We start from the raw sequence: 14,792 nt of genomic DNA on the forward strand, positions 1-14,792 counted from the left end.
TCATGGCTCTTCAGGCATGCTGCCAGTTTTTTCCCATAAAAACAAACCAGTTGAAATGAATATGATTCATTCATTGATGAGCAAGTGGTATATGAATGTACCACTTTTTTTTCAGCTTCATCGGCTTTGGAATTTATCTATTTTTAAATTACTGCTTGGTAAAAGCTACGAAACTATGCTTTATTGTTCTCATAGATTTATTAGTGTCACCACGTAGGCATATTTACCGAAGTCCCAGAGTAGCGATTGTATATTACGCTTGGCATCCTTTACAAAATTCAGTATTGTTTTAAGAAACAGTGCTTCTTCAGAAAACATATCAAACCTAAATATAGGAGACCAAAGCAAGAAAGCAATCCTACTAGTTGACAGACACAGCTAAGCAAACAGATAATCGTCTATGACAACTCTTGAAACAGGCCGCTCTGCACCGGCAGTCTGCCTTTCATCCGTACAGAAGAAACAATGTCCCAGCATCTCTAACTTGAAAGACCAACTGCCCTTGAGAGGAGGAGCTGCCGGTACCCAGAGGCAGTCATTGGGCCCTTTTCCTTATCTCTTAGTAAAGGAACTTGAAAGTAAAGACAATAAAAAACAGTCTGTTGACTAAGTGTTGAGTAAAGCAACATTTCCCCGGCTCAGCTTGGAGAAGCTAATCAGTTCTTTGCTTCGGGGGGAATGTCACTACTGCAGGCATCTGGCCAGGATGACTGAGGCATTAGGCATACACTCCATCCAGTACAGACGTGGTCCATGTGGGGTCACAGGCAGCAGTGGCTTTCAAGAGGTTGCTCTTTGATCCTCTACCTGGTGTACCCAAAGAGAGACTAATTTTCTTCCTCTTAGAAATCCGTACCCAAACTCTTGTCAGAGGTTTTGTGAGTGTTTCATGGAACAGTCGTACAAACATCTAATAGAACTTTCTGTGATGATGGAACTGTTTTCTGTGCTGTCCAGCATGGTAACTGCTAGCTACACATGGCTGTTAAACATATGAAATGTGGCTATTGCAACGGAGGAGCTGAATTTTTCATTTTATTTACCTTAAATTCTTTTCAATTTAAATATCCACATGTGGCTAGTAGCCATTCTATTGAACAGGCGGGTCTGGGTCAAAACAGTCCCCTTTCTAGGGTGCTTATATGAATTACCTATTATTGTATGACTATTTATTACATCACAGTTTCTAGGGTCAGGAATCTGGGAATGATTTGTCTAGGTAGTTCTGGCTCAGGGTCTGTTATGAGGTTCTGGTCAAGCTCTCAGCCAGAGCTGCATCAGCTGAAACCTTAACTGGGGCTGGCAGATCTGCTTCAGAGACGCTTTGGGTAGAGTCCTCAGTCCTTCACTGGCTGTTGGCTAGGCGCCTTAGTTCCTAACCACATGGGCCTCTCCATAGGGCTGCTCAAGAGTCTTCAAGGCACGGCAGCTGGCCTCCTCTAAAGAGGATGATCCAAGAGGGAAAGTGAAGGGAGGAGAGAGAGAGAGACCAAGATGGAAATCACCAAGTTTTTTAATAACCTAATCTCGGACGTGACCTCCCATGACTTCTGCCTTATTCACTTAGTCACACAGACCAACCCTGCAACAACGTGGAAGGAGATTATGCAAGGGTGTGACTAGCAACGTGTAGAGACCAGGGTGGTTGGAGAGCATCTCGGAGGCTGGCTGTCAGGAGCGTGTTACCTTTCCCTCTGAGCTGATCATCAAAGGGCCAACAGACTTGGCCTCCCTCGTCTTTATTGCTTTTCTTGTATTTTTCTAGATCCTAGTTTAAAGTTTAAAAAAAAAAAAAAAAAAGGGCAGGGGAGGGGGCCACATGACAGAGCAAGACCCTGGCTCTGGCCAGGAGTATCCCTGGGTATTTCCTTGCTGACATGGATGGCGAGGCTGAGAGCCAGGTCCCGAGCTGCTTCCCACCCCGGGCACAGCGCTGCATTGGAGAGGCTCGCCGTCCTCTGCCCGAGTTGAGGATGCCGTGTGCTTCTGTTTCAGTGAGCAGTGCATCGAAGCCTATGAACTCCTCCTGGCGCTGGCCGAGAGCGAGCAGAGCCTCATCCTGGGGCAGTTCCGCGCGGCTGGTGTGGGGTCGTCTCCTGGTAAGTGTGGCCAGAGTCCCTCCGTCCCCCTTCCTCCTCATCCCCCACCTCTCTTGCTCTCCTGCCCCCATCTCGGCTGTTGGCATTGGCACGCCTCCCGACAACATGAAATTCCCTTGTCAAGTGTGTTTTTCATTTTTTCCTCGTGACTGAGTGAGTAAATTGTTTATGTTGAATGCAGCAAGAACTGGAGTGGAAACAGCATTACAGACAAGTTAAAACAAACAAACCCTCTCAGGAAACATACTCTCCCCGGCTGGCAGTAGAACCAGATGGAGTGGGAGGCCCAGGTTCACGATGAAAGGGACCAGCTTTCCCGCAGCCTCTCTCTGATGCTGGTTGTTGAGGGTCCCTTTGCTGCCCACAAGGCCTTTGCCTCTTCTGGCTGCTTTTGTTGGCTGTGCTTTTTCTCCACGTTTGTTCCTTTGAGTAGGTTGGAAGCGTGGATTCCCCCTACCTGGTCTCCAGGTGTCGTGGGAATGCAGAGGAACGTTTCATACCTTGCTCTTGTCAGCCTCACCGAGTGCGAGCCCCGGGAGCCCCGGGAGCCCCGGCCTGCCCCTGCGGGGGAGCAGAGGCGTTGCCAGCCCACCTCGCCGCCCTGCCGCTCCCTCACCCCAGGGGTCATGCGTCCTGTTGGCGTGATTCCTCCCTCCAGATCCACACCGCTTCCCACTGCTGACCCTCCCCGTTGAGTAACTAGAAGGGCTATGAACTGAAAAAGACACGAGTGTGGCATCCTAGTTACCATCGTCTGCCAAAACTTCACCAGTGACTATGGCTCTGGGCCTTGAGATAACATGAGGGCAGTGGCAGTGGAAATAGTGTTTGGGAGGAAAGAGAGCTCCAGGGACAGAGGTTGCCATCTCTGATGCTGAGGCCTGCAAACTCCCTCAGCCTACACCTGATGACAGCGGCTTCTCCCGAGAAGCCATGGCAGGGAAACAGAAAACTGAGCAGACCACTCCAGAGTCAAAGGTGGGCGGTGTGGGCAGGCTGGAGACCAGGCCACCTGTCGTGGACTGGCTTTTCCTCGCGGACTGTGAGCCCCCATTAGAGCTAGTCCTTCCAGGACACGCCTTGCAGAGAAGGTCGCCGTCGGGGTACCTCCAGGATGCGTCCCTGTCCTCCTTGCCGGCTCCTGGCTCCCTGCCTGGGCTCTAGCTTTTGCACTGAACATTCACCTATTTTTCCTCCTTCAGTGTTGACACGGACAGGGATCTGAAGCAAGCCTGAAGGGAATGAAGTATCCTGGGTATTAATTTCCTGCTTCAGATCCAAGTCACCCAGCGAGGAAGCAGGCCTCCATTTATATGGGTGACCATCCTTCCACCCCCATCTCTGGGATTTCTGGGTTGTTGTTGTTTTTTTTAATAGGATTACCATCCCAGCCCAGAAGTAGAAACTCTGCCAGCATTTCCATTAGGAACCTCATTTTTCAGGGTCTTTTAACCAAACCATAAAACTTTATTCCTCCTCTTAAACAGATTCTAAAATGATCTTGGCCTGCTGTCAGGTTTTTTTTTTTTTTGTAAGTATTAAGGAAAATGATCAATTAAAGGAAAAAAATCAATCATCTTATTTCCAGTTTGTATCAGAGGAATGTCTTAAACTGTTGCATCCTTGAAAGGTACCTTTTATGAGGCTTGTACCTACTCAGCACAGTTACTTGGTAGGAGCTGAAAGGACTTAAATAAATCTGCATTTTAAATATTTAAAATCAATAATAAAATGCCTTGTATTAACATAATCCTGGGCAGCTCATGGGTCTGTTTATAAAATGGGGCTGTGAGTAATACGCCTCTTCAGAATTCAGAGAGCAGTCAGTTGGTGCGACATATGTAAAATATCTTATTTGGGGAAGGAGAAAAAGCATGAAAGTTGTCAGAGAAGTGGCCAGAGGGAGGTCCAGGGAATCTTAGCCTGCGGGACACGCACACCCACGTTTCCTCCCCCTCCTCTGTAAAGCAGAGCGTTGACTGACTTTTTAGCAGCTCCCTATTAAATCTCACTCTTCCATTCTGCTGACAACGGCTGCTGACCTGTCAGCCTGCCCTAACGTGCCATGTAGTTGCACAGGGAAGCAAGTACTAGTTGTAACATTTACCCACAGTGTCAGTTATTGTGGGTTTTTTCTTTGTTGACTGCACAGGCATTCATTCTAGATGATTTAGACCAGTGCTTTTCAAACTGTGCCTGGGAAGCTGGAGGAGTTTCTTTGGGCCTCAGTGGTGGGCGTGGAGGGTGGAGAAGCTGAGTGTATGCCCCCCACCCCTGCCCACTTCAACCAGTTCCACATTTGCCAGTTTTGTATCTTAGGCTATGGCATAAGATTTCATATATACGTACTTGGAAGATCATGGGTCTGGGCCGCAGAGGTAACAAACCAATGACTTATTTGGCCGGCATGGTTTTTGAAAACACAACAAGAAAGTGACTGTCTTGGGCTGGGAATTCCCTGTCTGGCTCTGTGGTGGTGGCCACGGCCCTGACGTCTTGCTCCAGCCCAGTTTCCTGGCCTCTGGAGGCAGGGGAGCTCGCCCCTGGCCATGACCCAGCTCAGAGAGAAAGGTCAGGGATAGCGTCCATAGAGGACAGTCAGAGCCAGTCTCAAGGTCTCGTTTTAACCATTAGTTTTGTGTCTCGTGCCTGCACGAAGCTCTAAGCAAAGCTGCAGACTCGTGGAGAGATCGCAGGGTTTGGCCTCAGTTTCTCCCTGGCCTCGTTCACAGGGAAGTACCAACCAGCGCAGGGGAGAAGGGCCACACAGGAGACTTGGGGCTGAGCGTGGGGAGCAGCCAGGAGCCTGGGGAATTAGAAAATCATAGGTTAGAGCTGGAAACAGACCTCAGAGCTCCTACTGGCCAGCCCCTCATTTGTCGGGGAGGACCGTGGAGGCCAGAGCAGAGAAGATGCCTTCCTCAGTGCGGTTTCTCGGTGAAGAGCCAGGCCCAGGACGCGCGTCTCTTCACTGGCATCCACCGCTGGGCTCCTCTCTACTGCGCCACCTCCACCCCGAGTAACTGGCTACTGATTATCCAGACTCACTCATCTAGACCAGCACCGATTAACCCATTGGCTTCTCCTGTGATGCAGGAGACCCGTCAGGGGATGAAAACATCACTCAGATGCTCAAGCGAGCTCACGACTGCCGGAAGACAGCCGAGAACGCCGCCAAGGCCCTGCTCATGAAGCTGGACGGCAGCTGCGGGGGAGCCTTTGCTGTGGCCGGCTGCAGTGTGCAGCCTTGGGAGAGCCTGTCTTCTAACAGCCACACCAGGTAATTCTCGGCCTTTCTGCCGCGAGCTGGATGCGTGCCCACGGGTAGTCCGCTCACTAGGCTTGGCGTGCAGTGACCCGGCTCTTAAGGACTGTGAGGCTTGCGGGAGGACAGAATTCTACCCCCCGCCCCCCCAGTTTGCATCCTGCTCCCGGGAATTAGAGTCAGGGAATCAGAATGGGAGAGCTGGAAAGCGCCTTCTCACTTTACCAGTGTGGGAACTGCCGCCCAGAGAGAAGGGGTGATTTGCGCAAGGAGGTGGAACCCAAACCTACCTTTCTGTCCGGTGCACTTCCCCCTTTTGGTTCTACCCTCCATTTCGTTACAGTCCTTGATTTTCAAGAAGCATTTGGGGCGGTGAAGAAGGCCCATGTGCTGCAAATGGTCCTTAAGCACCCAAGACCCAGACCGCATCCTATTTGCAGGCTCCATTCTCTCGCTTCCTCTTGTGCCTCTGCCCTTTGTAAGCCCCTCTCAGGCAACAGACTTCCCTTCTCCCACCTCTTTGCCTTGTAGAGTGATGCATAATCATAGCGTGTGCTTAGCAGACACTTAGTCATGAACCTGGGTTCAAGTTCAGTATCTGTGGATCTAGAAAACTGAAGTGGGTACTTGAAAAAGATGAGGAGGAAAGCAGTGAACACCTTGCTAAGCATAATTTGCGGAAGCCATTGGATTCTATTGGATGTGGGTGGAGGGTCAGAATGAAACTTTTTCTAATGACCTTCTCATTTCTTGCCACCAAAACTCCTAAAAACATGAATGCCTTCCCTTTTTCTTTCTGTAAAATTATAATTGATTTACAATGTTGTGTTAGTTGCTGGTGTACAGCACAGTGATTCATATAGATATAGAGATATATGGATATATGGATACATATATATGGATATATGGATATATATGGATACATATATATGGATACATATATGGATTTTTTTTCAGATTCTTTTCCATTATGGTTTATTACAAGATACTGAATATAGTTCCCTGTGCTATACAGTAGGACCTTGTCATTTATCTATTTTATATATAGTAGTTTGTATATGCTAATCCCAAACTCCTAATTTATCCCAGCCCACCCCCTTTCCCCTTTGATAAGCATAAGTTTGTTTTCTATGTCTATGAGTCTATTTCTGTTTCATAAATAAATTCATTTGTATCATATTTTAGATTCCACATATTAGTGATATCATATATTTGTTTTTCTCTGTCTGACTTCACTTAGTGTGATAATCTCTAGGTCCATCCCTGTTGCTGCAAATAGAATGCCTTCCCTTTATATCCCAGTTCTGTCTAGAAAGTACTTTGTTAGAGATTGTCATGTGATAACCAAATCACAAAAGACAGGAAGGGTAACTTACCCCATTTGTACAGGTGGGAAAACCTTGGCTCAGAGGTGAGAGAGTGACTTGCCTAAATAAGGTCACATGGCTGATAGATAAGAGGGAAATCAGAACCTGAGCCCAGGACTTTGACACCAAGCATATTATTCTTTTCACTAGGCCAGGTTGGATCTCATGATTAAAAAAAAAAAACAGTGTCTGCTTGCAGGTCAAGTGACCAAAGCCACATAAGGGTGGATTCAATCTTAAGAGCAAAAGGAGAAATGCTGATGTTTTTTTCGGTACCTGAGAGAAACTTAATGGTCCCATCTGTCTTTCCCACTGGTAGGACCCAGCCATCTGCCTAAGTGCAGATTTAACTGTCCTGGATCTGGTGCCTCAGGAAAGGGGACATTCCCAGTAATGTACTTGGCCAGGTGCCCACAAACACAAGGGACTTATTTCCTCTTGACTGCAGCAACAATTGTCTTATTCAGGGAAGCACAGATTATCATTTATTTTTTTCTTAAAACCAGATTCTTCTGTTTAAACACAGAAAGCAGATGCTCTTCTTAATGACTTTTCCCAGTGTGTATAATCTATAATTTCCACCTTCATTTAGCATAAAAATGTAGTTCTCACGTTGTCAATGATACTGTTCTGTTGCATTAGTGAACACAAGAATTGGGTTGACAGGAATTGTGTACCATTTCAGTAGCTTATAAGGGGTGTGTTACAGATCTTTTGCTCATACCTCCCCACCTTCAAAATAATTTTGTTTTAATCTAAATCAGAGACAAATTTAGAGCCAGTCAGGAGTGGGAATGTTTTCTCACCAGCTATTCAGTGGAGACCCTGATTGTGAATATTTCTTAGAAATATTTTAATGTATAGATGAGCCTTGATTTTTGAGACAGGTTTCTTAGAGAAGCTTAATTTTAGGTAATGTCCTTCTGCAGGTTGACATAAACTCAGAACATAGTTGCAATTTGCAAGGATGACCTCACTGAAGAATGGCCCTTGAACTAAATTCAGTCTTCAATGGATCTTTTTTTTTTTTTTTTTTTCCTTTTTTTAAATTTTTGGCTGTGTTGGGTCTTCGTTTCTGTGCGAGGGCTTTCTCTAGTTGTGGCAAGCAGGGGCCACTCTTCATCGCGGTGCGCGGGCCCCCTCACTGTCGCGGCCTCTCTCGTTGCGGAGCGCAGGCTCAGTAGTTGTGGCTCACGGGCCCAGTTGCTCCGCGGCACGTGGGATCTTCCCAGACCAGGGCTCGAACCCATGTCCCCTGCATTGGCAGGCAGATTCTCAACCACCGCGCCACCAGGGAAGCCCTTCAATGGATCTTTGCATCAAAGTACAGAGACCTTTAGCTCAGATTTTACTCAATTCTCCTTAAAAATTCCCTTTCACACTCCCACCCAAATCAGAGCAGCTCGGAGAGGGGGTTACAGGCATTCATGTGGCAACACACATTCTTGGGACCTGATACAGCCAGACTGCTTATGTTCAGTGTGGCTCAGAAAAAAAGTCCCAGACCACCAGATGCTTTCATAATTATAATAATTAATTTTGTTTGTAAATCTCGCCATTCCACTCAGCTATTCCCACATGTCAAGATTATGGAAGAAAGAAAGACAAGAGGCTTTCTGAGTTGGAGCTTTATGTGGCTCCATCAATCCCCTCCCCTCCCACTGTAGCCAGCTGGCAGAATTCTAATCAGAGAGTCAGCCAGCTGTTCCTCCAGGTCTCAGAAAGGGAATGCTGAGTACCAGGCCTCCAGACGCCTTTCTGGCAGCACAGGGCAGCCCCCAGTAACAGCAAGGTCGTGGTTTCAGAAGGGAGCAGCTGAGGGGCAGTTACCAGCAAGGAGAGTAAAAATGGTAGCCAGCACATCAGTTGACTCTGTAGTCAAGAGCCCAGGGATGCTGCCGTTTCAGTTTTGAAACATTTCATTTTTTGCAAAAATACGGCCATGGCCGCATCAGCAAGTGTAATTGTCTTAATGGACAGAGTAACTAGGTAATGTGTGTCGCCTGGATAACTTTATCAATGTATCACAACAGAGAGGCAAATGGACTAAATTGATGAGAAGTGGGAATAGGAATTCTTAATCAAGCCCACCCTTTTGGTCAAGCATCACAATTTCAGCTCACTGGGCGGAAGCACAATCATCGATCTAAATCTGCGAAAGGACAAGGGGCCAAGACAGAATAAGCCACAGCAAGTCTGTCCTCATGGAGGCTGCAGTCCCTTTTGTCCTGCCATCAGGTGTGGATCAGGGTGAGGCTTGTGAGACTGGTGATGGCAGCCTTGCAGTGAGCTCTGGGAACATCCAGGGAGCCAGGGTCCCACCTGGCTGACCACTCACACTGGGGCGTAATCCCCAGATTGGAATGGAGAGTGGTGGAGCGCCCAGCCCTCACCCTCTAAGTCAGTCTTGATTAAGATGAAGTTTCACTGGGACGGAAGGAAAGGCTGAGGACAGTGGAATCACGTCCATTGAAAGGGTAAATGGGATTGAAACAGCCATCCAGTTAGGACAGGCCTGTGCCCCACCACCAGCAAGCTTCCGGGCATGAGAGTCAGACTAGGTCTGCCTGTCGTAATAGGCGTCTTTACTTCCCTGTGAAAAACAGAGGTACTTTCCCCATCCAAGCACCAGGAGAGTCCGTCCAAAGTCCTTGGGATTAATGCTTAGAAGTGCTGGTAAATTCTGAAGTCCAGCTCAGACACAGTCCTCCACATGACAGCGTGGTGCTCAGGCCTCCTGCAAAAATGTCCTTGTCACTTATCGTTTAGGTTCTGTGGGAACTAGATGGAGACCTGAAATGCTTTTGCTTTTCTTAAGACGTAACTTACTGATTTCAAAAAAATTATATGCTCATTGTAAAAATAAACTAAACAATTAAAATCCAAGCATTACATAAAATTCTTCATGCTAGGACCCTCCCTGGAAAGTACACTGCACACAGTTTGGAGCGTATCTTCACAGATTTAACTGTCCATTTTTTATGACCTAGACCTTTGGTTGCCAATGACAGAAACATACTCAGATAGCTTAAAAGGGGGTCTTGGTGGAAGGATATCAGGTCTCCCACAGAGGAGCCGCGTACCTGGTCAGAGGGCTACAGTGAGCCCGGGCAGAGGAGAACCACGGGCCAGACCACACCCGGCCAGTCCGGCCCCCGTGCACGGCTTTCACCTCTTTCCTGCTGCAGGCTGCTCCCCAGATGACAGAAAACCAGCACACCACCTGCTTTAGTATACCAGGCTGACTGGTTTCTCTGGTGTCAAGTAATAAAATCCTGGGAAGGAACATCTCGCCCAGCTGGGCTCAAGTGCCTACCCAGTCATCCGTGGCCAGGACAGTTCTTGCAGGAGCCACATGGGCAGAGAGAAGGGGTAGGTCCCAGAGGAAGGCGGAGGGTGTGTCGTCAGCAGACCAACACATGGCATCTTTAAAAATGTGACTCCATCTCATTTTAACCCAATAAGGATCCTATATAGGTGGACTCTCTCGAAACTTGCTTTTTCCCCTTAGTACTATTATATTTTTAGGCATCTTTCCATGTGTGTCGTTCTTTTCAGTAGTGCCCAGTCTTCCATTGGATGGCAGTTCGTCATGTATTTAGACAGCTTCCTCTTGTTTGGATGTTTGTATCCAGTTTTTTACTATTAAAACACTGCTGCAGTCACCATCCTTGTCCTTATACGTGCCCCCCTTGTGCAGTTTCTGTGGGACCAATTCTGAGAAGCAGAGTGTGCTGGCTCAAAAATGACTATTGTTTCAAATGTCAAATAGCCCTCCATACGTGATCAAGCCAGTGTGTGAGGGCCTCTTCCTCCACACCCTTGCTGAAACTGGGTAGCATACATTTTTTTAATTTGGCCAATCTGTAGGCAAAAAAATACCCTTAATATTTTACTCTGTACCTCTTAATTATTAGTGATGTTGAAAATCGTTTACAGTCACTCCTCAGTATCCTTGGGGGATTGGTTCTAGGACTCCTGTGGATACCAAAATCTGAGGATGCTCAAGTCCCTTATATAAAACATTGTAATATTTGCATTAGAACCTACAGACATCCTCTCATATATTTTAAATCATCTGTAGGTTACTTAAAATACCTAATGTAATGTAAATGCTATGTAAATAGTTATAAATAAAATGTAAATGCTATGTAAATAGTTGCCAGCACATAGCAAATTCAAGTTTTGCTCTTTGGAACTTTCTGGATTTTTTTTTTTTTTTTCCAAAAATTTTCCACCCGCGGTTGGTTGAATCCGCAGATGCAGAATTCTTAGATGGGGAGTGCCGACTGTAAAATGTTTAATGTTTTTAATGTCAGAGAAATTGTTAGCAGCAGTATAGGTGTCAGGTCTAGATGGTGTCTTTCTTGGTGTGTTATCAGCAACCAAATCAGGAGCAGTTTAATATTTGTTTTAGAGATGCCGTAACGGCACCATATAAAGACGTGCAGGAATAGAATCCATCTCCTAAATGTGTCTCTCATTTTGCCTTCCATTGTCAGCTGAGTTTCTGGAACCAGGCAGTTTTTGAGGACTTCAGTTATCTGGCAGAAGATTTCCCCTACCCATGTAGTCATCCCCTGGGTATCCACCGGGGATTCGTTCCAGGACCCACCACGGACTCCCCTGGCCCCCATCGTAAACATAGTACTGTATTTATTTTTTAAAACCCACGTATAAGTGACCTGCACAGTTCAAGCTCATGGTGTTCAAGAGTCAACTGTATTTTTTTAGATAATTTTTCCTCCCCAAACCGCTTCTCCTTGAGAATTCTGATAATCCTTTGAGAGCATTCAGACCTAAGAGGTTTAGATTGTGTTGAGTACTTTTAGTCCTATGTGACAAAGAATTGTCAGGAAAAAAAAGGTAGGGGGCCATGAGGGGATACCCAGTGCAATACTGAAAAATTCAGGCAGTTGACAAGGCCCAAGCTTCTGCTTAGAGGAGTGGGGTTGAGTGTCACTGACCTGACCCCCTCCTTCAAATAAATTTAAAATGCTCAGCCAACAGAAGGCCCCCTGGTGGCACTTTCCTTCTGAAAATGAGCTCCTCCTTGGTATAAATGAGATCCTAACTGGGGCCAGGTAAAAGACATTGATAAAAACTTCAGGAAAAATCTGGTTTTCAAGGCAAAAGAAATGATCTGTTCTTTTCTCTTTCTGCCGAGACAAGATGAGGAAGCTGAAAAAAAAAAAAAAAAAGGATTTTTCTTCTAAAAGCAGGATGGGGAGTTGTCTTGAGAACAGGGCTGGGACATGGTGGAGAGGGGCAGAAGAGAGGACATTTGAAATGGACGGCTGCTTAAATAAACTGCTGTGTCCGCGTCCCACTGTGAACAGGGCAGGCAGGAGGGTGGGCTGCCCCAGGCTGGCCAGTGTGCGCTCGTGTGCGGTGAGCAGACAGGTCAGCTGGCAACTAACAGGCGCAGAGCAGAGCCAGCCGAGGGGAGCGCAAGCAGAGACCGTCATGGTGAGAAGAAACCCACGCAACCTGGCCCAGCTCCTCGAAAAACCAGGGGAGGAGACAAAAATGTGCGGCCCCAGAATCCTGGGACCAGCTGGGGTTTGCTTCCTCTGCAGCCCTCCCCGCAATCCCTCTCACCCTGGAGAGGAGGAGGCACTCGGCCCACTGGGAAAGTGATTTATTCCCCCTTGACAACTGAGCTCACCCGGCATTCTGAGCCGGGAGAGTTAATGGATGACTTAACCCCAGCCCGGCAGCCGGCGGCAGGCCCTCGGGAGACCGACAGCGCCTTTGTCTGCAGGAGGCCGGAGAAAAGGCCGCGGCTTCCCCTGCTCTTACCATTGTCATAATCATATTCCGCGGTGGGCCATTAAGAGCACAAAGCAGAATTGTACTTAACCTCGCCTGATCTGTTCCCCGCTGGTGTCCTGGAAGGGAGAGAGGGAAGCTGGAGAGGGGCAGCGGGGCTAGGTGCTTACCTTGAAATTAAACTTTCCCCTGGAAAAGCACTTTACAGCTCTGAGCTTCCCGCAGGGGTAAAATCAGTGGAGGGAGATCTTTTGTCCTTTTTTCTTTTCCTTCCTTTCTTAAAACTATACCCACAGGGCTTCCCTGGTGGCGCAGTGGTTGAGAGTCTGCCTGCCAATGCAGGGGACACGGGTTCGAGCCCTGGTCTGGGAGGATCCCACATGCCGCGGAGCGACTAGGCCCGTGAGCCACAATTGCTGAGCCTGCGCGTCTGGAGCCTGTGCTCCGCAACAAGAGAGGCCCTGCGATGGTGAGAGGCCCGCGCACCGCGATGAAGAGTGGCCCCCACTTGCTGCAACTAGAGAAGGCCCTCGCACAGAAACGAAGACCCAACACAGCCATGAATAAATAAATAATTAAATAATTTAAAAAAAAAAAAACTGTACCCACAGCAGAGATGGTGAAACAAAAGCCTTCCCCACCTGGCCTGGGATCGGGCCCCAGGCCCTAGAGGGTTCCAGGACCCCCCAAAGCCTGGCAGCCTCTGCCCCGCCATGTTGGTGTCTCCCAGGCAGTTCTGGGGGTTTGCAAGTCCAGTCAACACTTGCTGCTCTGCTTCCCCCCCAGACGGGTGGTTTTCTGCAGGACCTGCTAGGTGGCTGACATCCCTGGAGGGAGGCCGTGAGCCTGGTGTTGGGTGTCTCAGGGCCACTGGCACAGCTGTGCTTCCTCCCCGCCCAGAGCAAGTGTTGTGGGTGGGCTGCCGGCTTCAGGACCCATTGTCTCATTTCCATAGCCTGGTGACATGGGAACTGTTAGTATCCCCACTTTGTCACAGCCCAGAAAGTTTCGGTGATTTACTCTGGGCCATAACCCTAGGCATTGGCAGAGAAAGGATGTTTACTCAGGTCTGCCTGATGTCAGAGACCTGCTCAGAATCACTGGTACCCACCAGGTCAGCCCAAGAGCATGGTGGCTGTCCCTAGAGAATTTGTGATGGGGTGCCGTTACTTTACAGGCTACTTTGCAAATGCCCAGTTATCCTGTGGGGTGGACCAGTTGTTCTCAAACCAGGCTGTGCCTCAGAATCAGCGGGAGAGTGTGTTAAAACAGATGGCTGGTCACCCCCCCACCCCACCCCCAAGTTCCCAACTCTGTGAGTCTGGGTCGTGGGGCCTGGGGACATGCATTCCTAACAAGTTCCCAGGGGATGCTGCCGTGGCCAGCCCCACGACTGCTCTTTGACAACCACTGGGGAACACCAGTCCCGCTAAATGGAAGATATGCCAACATATTATCCTTTCAGGGCCTGCAGAACAATTAAAGAACTCTAGCTTCTACTGTCCTTTGAGTTTTGAAATTTTTGTTAAATTTTTTATTGAAGTATAGTTGATTTACAGTGTTGTGTTAATTACCGCTCTACAGCAGAGTGACTCAGTTATACATATATATACATTCTTTTTCATATTCTTTTCCATTATGGTTTATCACAGGATATTGAATATGGTTTACTGTGCTATATAGTAGCACCTTGTTGTTTATCCATTCTGTATATACCAGTTTGCATCTGCTAACCCCAAACTCCCACTCCATCCCTCTCCCAATCTCCTCCCCATTGGCAATCACCAGTCTGTTCTCCATGTCCCTGGTTCTGTTTCTGTTTCATAGATAGGTTCATTCATGCCATAATTTAGATTCCACATACAAGTGATATCATATGGTATTTGTCTTTCTCTTTCTGGCTTCCTTCACTTAGTATGATAATCTCTAGTTGCATCCATGTTGCTGCAACTGGCATTATTTCGTTCTTTTTTATGGCTAAGTAATATTCCATTGTATATAGATACCGTATCTTTATCCATTCATCTGTTGATGGACATTTAGGTTGTTTCCATGTCTTGGCTATTGTAAACAGTGCTGCTGTGAACATAGGGGTGCATGTGTCTTTTTGAATTACAGTTTTGTCTGGATATATACCCAGGAGTGGGACTGCTGGATCATATGGTAATCCTATTCTTGGTTTTCTGAGAAACCTCCATACTGTTTTCCATAGTGGCTATACCAACTTAGATTCCCACCAACAGCATAGGAGGGTTCCCTTTTCTCCACACCCTCTCCAGCATTTGTTAT

General features: G+C 47.5%; 1 protein-coding gene across 2 annotated transcripts in view; it reads left to right on the forward strand.

Moving 5' to 3' along the window:
- Positions 1–14,792, forward strand: part of MCC (MCC regulator of WNT signaling pathway) — a 424,188-nt gene that overhangs the window by 380,070 nt on the left and 29,326 nt on the right. For both annotated transcript variants that reach the window (XM_068535717.1, XM_068535718.1), the window contains 2 exons: positions 1,996–2,099; positions 5,196–5,379. In XM_068535717.1, coding sequence (XP_068391818.1) covers positions 1,996–2,099; positions 5,196–5,379 — 288 coding nt within the window. The remainder of the gene's footprint in view (positions 1–1,995; positions 2,100–5,195; positions 5,380–14,792) is intronic.

Source organism: Eschrichtius robustus, chromosome 2, assembly GCF_028021215.1.
Source record: "Eschrichtius robustus isolate mEscRob2 chromosome 2, mEscRob2.pri, whole genome shotgun sequence".
Lineage (NCBI taxonomy): Eukaryota > Metazoa > Chordata > Mammalia > Artiodactyla > Eschrichtiidae > Eschrichtius > Eschrichtius robustus.